The sequence below is a fragment of the Alosa sapidissima genome, chromosome 11 (genome assembly GCF_018492685.1).
Source record: "Alosa sapidissima isolate fAloSap1 chromosome 11, fAloSap1.pri, whole genome shotgun sequence".
Classification (NCBI taxonomy): domain Eukaryota; kingdom Metazoa; phylum Chordata; class Actinopteri; order Clupeiformes; family Clupeidae; genus Alosa; species Alosa sapidissima.
The window spans coordinates 30,344,114-30,354,113 of NC_055967.1; the positions used below are offsets into that span (position 1 = coordinate 30,344,114).

Sequence of the window (10,000 nt, forward strand, 5' to 3'; positions counted from 1 at the left end):
AGGGAGAGAGAGAGAAAGAGTGTGTGTTGTGTGTGTGTGTGTGTGTGTGCGTGTGCTTGTTTTTTTGTAGGGGACATTAATTATTTAGTGTTGTCTGTGTGTGTGTGTGTGTGTGTGTGTGTGTTTAAAGCCTTTTGAAAACATTTTCAATTATTAGGTCCATTCTTTTAATGGCGAGACACAATGAAAGACCACCTGCTAGTTCAGTATTAAGATTGGAGGTTAAGTGAGTTCACATGCTACCACATGCTGCCACAGGCTGGGTGTCAGTATCTAATATTCTCTTCTCTCTTTGGTCTTCTGATGCTTTTGTATCTCTCTCTCTCTCTCTCTCTCTCTCTCTCTCTTTCACACTCTTTCATGGTCTCCCTTGTAGTTTGTTTCATACCAATCCTTCAACCACCTACACACAAACTCATGAGCATGTAAATATATGCACACACACAAACATGGAAATTCAAGTTTCTCTCACTCTCCCTCTTTCTCTCTCTCTCTCTCTCTCTCTCACACACACACACACACACACACACACACACACACACACACACACACACACACACACACACACACAGTCACATGACCTCACCTCTCATATTTTTCGTCAGTATTACATCAGATTGGAATGTGTAGCTGTTTACAAAATTCCCACTTTTTTACCCCCCCGATCCCCGAAAAACAGCCAAATCCATCAAAAGAAGTGTAGGTGGGATCAACGCACGGTCATACACCCCACCCTCTCCACAACACACACACACACACACACACACACACACACACACACACACATACACACACACACATACACACATTCTCTCTCTCTCTCTGTGTCAACTCTCTCTCGAAAACAGCATCAGGGCACCTGTCAGCTCCAAGCAGGCTCCCATAGCAACAGGCAGAGGGTGTGGAGGAGTGGAGGACAGCCCCGATAAGAGCCTTCAGGTAGAGAGAGTATGTGTGAGAGAGGGAGAGAGAAAGAGAGAGAGAGGAAAAGAAGAGGCAGAGTATTGGGAGGAGAAGCCTGAGGAGAGAGAGATAAACAACAAAGAGGTAAAGGGAGGACCAGAGAAGAGAGAGAGAAAAAGAAAGAGAGAGAGAGAGAGAGAGAGAAATTGAAGTCACACACAGGAGTTGAGGTTCAGTGGGTTGCGGATGATAGTGTGAGTCTTATCAGTCACCTCCAGCTCGTCTCTGTGTGGAGGCAGCGTGCCTTCAAACCACTCACCAAGTCACCTCAGCACCTACACCCCAACCCTACACCCCAACCCCAACACCTCCACCCTCACCCCTCCAGCTCGTCTCTGTGTGGAGGCAGCGTGCCTTCAAACCACTCACCAAGTCACCTCAGCACCTACACCCCTCAGCCCCAACCCTCACCGTCACAGCCAAGTCTAACTCTCATGAGACACTACTTTTACCATGTGTGAGATGTGTGTTTGGCTGTTTATGCTGCAGTGTGTGTGTGGTGTGTGTGTGTGTGTGTGTGTGTGTGTGTGTGTGTGTGTGTGTGTGTGTGTGTGTGTGTGAGTGTGTGTGTTTCTATACAGAGTGTAGTGTGCATCATGAAATTGCAGCAGGATGTAGATAGGTACTGTAGTGTAGGGGGGGGGGGTAGTATTTTTGGCACTGAAAGTACATGAAAAGAGCATGTTCGCATGACTGTGTGCACATGTGTGGGTGAGTGTGTGCACACAGTATGTGTGTGAGTGTGTTTGTGTGTAGAGCATGGGTCGGCAAGGCAACAGGCAGCCCGCGGACCAAAGCTGGCCCACCAGCAATATTATTTGGCCCGCCTGATTATTCTTGTAGTCCGAACGATTTCTTTAAATAATTTACAAATAGCATATTTACCAATCAGACCATGTGTGCTTAAACAAATATGAGAAATAACACCAGACGCACTATTTTTTTGATCCCTGATCCTCTGCCAGCCCAGCGCATGTTGCGCTTCCGTGCCTCTGTCTGGAGATGCCGCTTCGTCTTTTAGTGCCGTCCTGTCAAACAGCGACAGCGTCATTGCAGATCAGACACACGGGCTTTGCATCTGTGAAACCGGCTAAGATGAACGCAAACTAGTCTTTCCAATCCTTTTTATAGGCTCTACTTTCGCAGTAAAACTTCCTGCTTTAGACTTTTTGATCAAGACATTTTCTCCCAACTCATATCTGTAGTTCACTCCTCACTCACTACTGTTTATTGTAGGAAAACAATAGGCATAGTAAAATTGTCATGTCAGGAGGTGGGTCAACCAAGTATTTAAGAATAAAAGTAAGATAGACTATCCAAAGTAGTAGCCTAATTAGGCCTAAAATAAACAAGGCTCTGTGTTAAACAGTCTATCATTGCCAAAATTATACTATTTACTGTATATATATATATATATATATATATATATATATATATACTGTAGTATTATAGTAATAATACTACAGTTACTAATCACAATATTGAAAGGGGACATAAAACAGAGTTAATCAAGAGCATGTAATTATTCAAGTAGACCATCATTGGGGCCATCCACGGTTAAGGAGATATTTTTATCCATTCTCTGTGTAGATGCCTGTTGACTAACAGGTCATCCACCGAAGCGGTGTTTAAACATTAGCCTATCCTCTGGCCCGCCATCTACTGTATTGGCTGAGTAAAAAAACTGTCCCACGCCCAAATTTACTAGCCGACCCCTGGCATAGAGTATGTGTGTGTTTATGTTTGTGTGCGCATGATTGTGTGTGTGTGTGTGTGTGTGTGTGTGTGTGTGTGTGTGTGTGTGTGTGTGTGTGTGTGTGTGAGTGTACTGTCACATACGTTCAGTGGTCAGGCAGTTTTCTTCATCTGTGTTGTCATGGCAGTTGTTTTCTCCATTACAGAGAAAACTGCGGTCTACACAGCGGCCATTCCGACAGTGAAACCGTGCGGCTGAACACAACAGAGGATTTCCAGCTGGGAAAGAGAGAGAGAGAGGGAGAGAGAGAGAGGGAGAGAGGGAGAGAAGGAGAGAGGGAGAGAGAGAGAGAGAAGGAGAGAGAGAGAGGGAGAGAGGGAGAGAGATAGGGAGACAGGAGAGAGAAACAGTAAGTCTTACAGTACAAAATGTTTATTGGAAACAATAAAGCATCATTCATGCCAATAGAACATCACTTAATTTGTGTATGTGTGTGCGTGTGTGTCTGTGTGTGTGTGTGTGTGTGCGTGTGTGTCTGTGTGTGTGTGTGTGTGTGTGTGCATGTGTGGATATGTGTATGAAATAAAGAGAGAATACTTTTTTCCCTTCAGTTATTTGTGTTATGCCCATTTATTCATAGTTCTCATATCAATAAAGCATTTTGGATTAGATACAAGCATCAGGTCCAACCTCATTTTTAGTAGCACAAGCTATCACTGCTCAAAAGTAATAGGCCATCCACACAAGAGGTAGCGCGAGAGAAAGAGAGAGAGAAAAAGAGAGAGAGAGAGATAGAGAGATAGAGAGAGAGGCAGAAAAGCAGAAAGGTAATAGGTTGAATGTTTTTTTCTCCAGTGATGTTTAATACATTTAAACATCTTACATATCTGTAGCAATCTGCGAGGACATTAACAGCGCACAAGACTGAGCCATTAAATGAAGAAATTCTTCACGTTGTAAATATTGCTCCGCACTTTCAATTACATTGTGCTGCATTTCAAAAACAAATTAAACTTTCCGTTAGAAGACGTGAGATAAATATAAACGAAGACCCTACAGAGGACAAACATATTGGATTTAGTCACTCGTACATCTTGCATTCAGTTGAAAGGACAAACCAGGCTGAAGCGATCCAATATGGGCGGGTATTTTTTTGTAAGGTCTCGAGTAATAAAAGGCATAAGAGAAAGAATTATCTTGTGAGCGAATCCAGCCAATTACACAGAGTGGGAGAGAGCAGCGGTCTGAAGCACAGCACGGCGCACTGCAGCTCCACTTAAACGCTTAGATTAGATTTTTCAAACATCGGGCTCCACAGCCCAAGCACGGCGACAACGCTCGATCTGCACACAGATCTGCCTTTTAAAAAGCTCCGGGCATCAGAGCAAGAAAGAGAGAGGTGGGCAGAGATAGAGAGAGAGAAAAGAGAGAGAGAGAAAAGAGAGATGGAAAGAGATTAAGAGATAAAGAGATTTTCAAAACGGGCAGAAAGTTCAGAATTACATACAAAACTTTGGAAGCTATGTCTATCAAGGTCAGTGGAAGGTAATAGCTAAGCCGACTTGTTCCGGTTGTTTTGTGTAAATGCTTTGAACACTGTGCAGAGCTGCAACGATTGTGTAAAGTGCAAAGCCCGCGCGTCAATGGCAAAGTTTAGAAAATCTCTTGAGCGTCAAATGAAATCCATAGACGCGAATGTCGCCGCCAGTGCGCATCGGCCTTTAGAAACTCCAACAGCAAACAGTTCATCTATCTGATGAGCCAGATAACTACAAGTTAGATTATTTGTATACAAACAGGTGAGAGGAAGGATGATAGACTTCAGGCTGTAGGGTGATACTGTAGAGAGAGAAGAGAGAGAGAAAAAGAGAGAGAGAGAGACCATCATCCTATTATCACTCTTCTTTTTTACTGTTCTAATTCTAGCTCCTTTATTTTCACCCCCACACTAATGCACTGTTCTGTCTTCTTCTTCTTCTTCTTCTTCTTCTTCCCACCAAATTTCTGTGTCTAATTCAGCTTCAACTGTTTAACGTAGAAACCTCGTTCAAACTTTGTAACGTAGGTATTGAAAAGGACACTTGAGGAATGTATTTTTCACTTTTGTAAACTTTATACTTTTTGAGATATTAACAAAAAACAAGCTTATTTTTCCCCATAGAATTTGCATTGGCACTATGACATCACAATGGGCTAATTAACAAGGCGTGTGGCATGGATCATATCTATGCAGAACACTTGAAGTATGGGAGTCAGAAACTCTGTCCTTTATTATCAATGTGCTTTACTGGGCTCCTTATCCATGGGGTGCTACCTGATTCACTTCTCTCCATATTGCTCGTTCCAGTCCTAAAAGATAAAGCCGGGAAACTGAATAGCATTGACAACTACAGACCAATAGCGCTTTCTAGTATTCCATCCAAAGTTTTGGAACGCGTCCTCATTACCAGGCTTGATACCTTTCTACTAACATCACATAATCAGTTTGGCTTTAAAAGGGAACATGGCACAGATATGTGTATATTTGCTTTAAAGGAAATGGTTGCAAAATATGTGGATCAGAATTCAACCGTATTTATGTGTTTTTTAGATGCCTCTAAGGCGTTTGATAGGGTCAACCATGGAAAATTATTTATTAAATTACTTCAAAGAGGGGTACCAAAGGTCATTATCAGGATCCTAGTATACTGGTACAGTCACCAGACAATGAGGGTCAAATGGGGCTGTGGAATATCCTCCCCATTTTATGTATCAAATGGTGTCCGTCAAGGGGGATTATTATCCCCGGCTTTATTTAATGTATACATGAATGATTTGTCAATCCAACTGAGTTTGTGTACTACTGGCTGCCTCGTTGGTAGCTCTCTCATTAACCATCTTGTGTATGCAGACGATTTGGCCATTGTTAGTCCATGCAGTGCTGGCTTGCAGCAACTACTTAAGGTATGCACACAATATGGCCTTGAGTATGACATTAAATTTAATGCAAAAAAGAGCAATGTCATGATAGTTAGAAGCAGAGCGGATAAAAAAATTGACTTTCCCTGTTTTCTATCTGTGTAATAGCCCACTTGTGGTGTGTAAAGAAGTAAAGTATCTTGGTCATATAATCTCAGATGATCTTAGTGATGATCAAGATATATATTGTCAATGCTGCAAATTATATGCCCAGGCTAACATGTTACTACGCAAGTTCAGTATGTGCTCTTCTAATGTCAAATGCTCTTTGTTTAAAGCCTTTTGTACACCTATGTATACTGCTCATCTTTGGTGTAGATATAAGAAAAGCAGCTTGCAGAAGCTTAAAGTTGCCTACAATGACACTATGAGATTGCTGATGCAGCTACCTAGATGGTTTAGTGCCAGCTACTTGTTTGTCTTCTCCAATGTGCCAACCTGTGAGGCAGTCCTTAGAAATTTAATGTACAAATTCATGTGCCGCCTGGATCTCTCACACAACAGTATTATTGAAGCTCTAGTGAACCCAGCCAAGAGCTCCTTGAGGTACTACTCTAAGCTTAGGAGGCATTGGAGAGAATGCCTATATGTTTGATGGTTGGTTTTGTCTTGTTGTCTTGATGTTTTGTTTTGTTGTCTTGATGGGTTGTTTTGTCTTGTTTTCTTGTCTTTTGTCTTCTTGTTTTTAGATATATTTATTCTGTCTGATTTTTATTCTCTGCTATGGACATTGTACTAGTGTCTGTGATAAATAAAGAATTAATTAACTTGATTTGCACCTGTATCAACTTCCAGCTGCTTAACTAGGCCCCATCAAAGACCCAGTTAAACTGATTGCACCTGTATCAACTGCTTTCTGCTCAACTAGGCCAACTCTAGCCTCTCTCTGTGTCTCTCCATTCTACAAGGATATAAGGCACATTCCATCCAACTTTCTATCCATTCATCCTCTTCAAACCTGCAAGTTTTTATTTTTATATTTTCAACTAGCCTGAAAACTATTCCCTCTCTTCTCTCTTCCTCTCTCTCACTCATCCACCCATTAAACTATATACTCTGTCTCAGGCTTTAAGCATACAATCTGGCTCTCTTAAGACTACAGATTCTGTTCAACTATTTCCTCTGTCCACAAATGTTTCAAAATAAATGTCCTCACTACAATAATTCACTATTCAATAACTTAAGTATTTAAACTACTCAACTATTTAACTGTTCAGCCATTTCAACTGTCAATTGTTATCAACTATGACTCATGCCTTCTGTTTCCTCTGTCCATGTTTTGCATTTTATGTTAATATACAGTATGTTTTGCATTTTCATGCACTGGTAATTTCCTCGAAATTAAATTTTTCTACTGTAGTTCTATTCTTTATCTTTTCTTTAATGTATGTTATTATATGTTATTGTTTGTTACTATCAACAATAGCTTTGGCAACACTGTTCCCATACAGTCATGCTAATAAAGCAACTTGAATTTGAATGAGAGAAAGAAAGAGAGAGAAAGAGAGAGAGAGGGGGGGTGGGGGGAGAGGCTGTGTGTCTACTCACTGCAGTTCTCCTCGTCGCTGCCATCAGGGCAATCGTTGAAGCCGTTACAGCGGAAGCGTCCGATGATGCAGTGCATCCCGTTAGCACAAGCAAAGAAGGTGGGCGCACATTTGGACCTCACCTTAGCTGTGGGGGGAGAGAGAGGAGGAACAGAGGGAGGCAGAGAGAAAGGGACAGAGAGAGAAAGGGAGGCAGTGAGAAAGAGACAGAGAGAAAGGGAGACAGAGAGAAAGAGACAGAGATTAACTTATTTTATTTGAACCTTCATACAGTACCATTACACATGAAATAGCACATACAGGAAAATAGCTCACCCCAAAATAGGAAAATAAATGACACAACACACTCAATATTCATAAATAAGAATGGTAAACCCGCACACCACTCATGATTGAGCTGTTTTAATTGGGATAAGAAGAGCGGGACAGTTTTGAGGGCAACATAATAGTAAAACGCTATTAGTAAGCGCTCTCTAAAACACATATGTGTTGTCATCCCCATGGCATTAGCATCCTCAACTACTCTTTGTGTCTGCTGCTGACGTTCCACTGCAAAATGTTGTCCATCATTGCTGCCCAGAAAAAAAAAGGTTCGTCCTTGTTCGAACAGCCTTTTCGTTGTCCAAAAAAACTGTTTTTTTGAGCTGGTGATGAGGGAGGGGTGGAGAGGAATGGAAAAATGGAGAGATTGCACTGCTGAATATGGAAGAAAGACGCAACACAGGAGGAACAGAAGGATGCCACAGAGTGAGGAGGGAACTTACAGTAGTCCACCCTAATGCAGATGTGTTTATGATATACTGTATGGAAAGGTGCATGAGTGCATGAACACCAGGCGTGAATGAGTGAGTGAGAGAGAGAGAGAGAGAGAGAGAGAGAGAGAGAGAGAGAGAGAGAGAGAGAGAGAGAGAGAGAGGGAATAGTTTTCAGACTATAAAATAAAAATAAAAACTTGCAGGGTGCTGAACAGTGCCTCGCAGGGGTGTTTCTTGGCATCTGTTTCTGTGCACGTAGAAATCAGGTTGTCTTTTTTTCTCTTGTTTTTATGGTGGACAACAAAGCAGGCAGCGGGTGGACAAGAAGGAGGGTTGTGTGTGTGTGTGTGTGTGTGTGTGTGTGTGTGTGTGTGTCAGTGTAGGCGTTTAGGAGCTGGTGCTGCATGCTGAACACCAAAGTACTGCTGATTATGCAGGCTGCACACATAGCTGCTTCAATTAAAGTGGTCACAGTAAGATAAGTAAGACAGATCTGCAAAGCCTAAGTGGAAGTGTGTGTGTGTGTGTGTGTGTGTGTGTGTGTGTGTGTGTGTGTGTGTGTGTGTGCAGGTGTGTGTGTGTGTGTAAGTGAGAGAGAGTGTGTGTGTGTTTGTGTGTGTGTGTGGGGGGGGGGGGGTATGTATAAGAGAATGAGACAGTGTGAGAAGGGGAGAGAATGTGAATGTGGGGGTAGACAGTGCAGGAGGAAGAGGCAGTACAGATCCCTCAGCACTATCTGAAGCTGACTGGAAAAGCTACATCAATTAAAGGCACCCAGATTGAGGAGCTGCATCCTCAATAAATCAGCCCTGCTCCAACCTGTCTCCATTACTGCTCCCATTAACACTAGCCTCCAACTGCAGCTCAGTGCGCTCACACACACACACACACACACACACACACACACACACACACACACACACACACACACACACACACACAATAACCTACATACTGTATAATAAGGACACGTATTGAAGTCATATCATGAAGAGCAGAGTATTTTCAGAAAACATTACACATGCACACACACACACACACACACACACACACACACACACACACACACACACACACCTGTGGCAACAAATGCACACATAATCAACTGCACAAATAAAAACAGTTGCTGTTCAATGCTCACACATACTTTGAATTATTCTACACACACACACACACACACACACACACACACACACACACACACACACTCACACACCCCTGTGGCAACAAATGCACACATAATCAACTGCAAAAATAAAAACAGTTGCTGTTCAATGCTCACACATACTTTGAATTATTCTACACACACACACACACACACACATTTTAACTACTTTATTTATGTCCACAATTCATAATAAATGTACATAAGGACATAAATATTACAGATACAGAGCATTGCTAAGGCATGATCCACCAATGATGTCTGATGACAATCTCAAACAGCAGATTTATGGATACACACAACACCTTCTTCTCCATATATGGCGACTTCCAATAATGGAGGATATTGAACAGTATTTGGCAATTTGCTTTGCCCTTGCATTTGTAAAACCAACTATCCTAAGACCCCTAATGACAAGCCTATGCACGTGGCCCAGGCTGCCAAAGATAAGTACCAGATATTGACATTTGTAGCCAAGGCCAGTTATTTGCTGTACAAGAGGGTGGTATTTTACTAGCTTTGTTAAGTAAGCCTCCTCTAGACATGAATCAAAACAGCAACCTACTTCCAGGATGAACACATCCCTATCGTGCTCACACTCACACACACACACACTTACAGTACGCCTAATTTGTTATTTTCATCTATTCGTTCTGATGATAATGAACAAAATGTTAATAATAAAAACAGATTATGGTCTGTTTGCCACAGAGGCATGTTTTGTTTGTGTTCAGCCCTCCATCAAATGAAAATTCAAATTCACAGCAAGTTATGAATTTAAAGCAGTAAGCTAGGTGTAGAAGGCCACTGTTATGTCCAAACCAATTAATGTTTCAACACAACAGAATAACATGGGACTCAATAATTGGAGTGACACACAGAGATGTGACATTGGCCCACGGACTCACAGCATAAA

General features: G+C 42.0%; 1 protein-coding gene across 1 annotated transcript in view; it reads right to left on the reverse strand.

Annotated features, from left to right (window-relative positions):
- Positions 1–10,000, reverse strand: part of ldlrad3 (low density lipoprotein receptor class A domain containing 3) — a 74,647-nt gene that overhangs the window by 20,613 nt on the left and 44,034 nt on the right. The window contains exons 3-4 of the mRNA XM_042111125.1: positions 7,166–7,291; positions 2,803–2,937 (exon numbers count right to left, since the gene is read on the reverse strand). Of these exons, the coding sequence (XP_041967059.1) occupies positions 2,803–2,937; positions 7,166–7,291 (261 nt within the window). The remainder of the gene's footprint in view (positions 1–2,802; positions 2,938–7,165; positions 7,292–10,000) is intronic.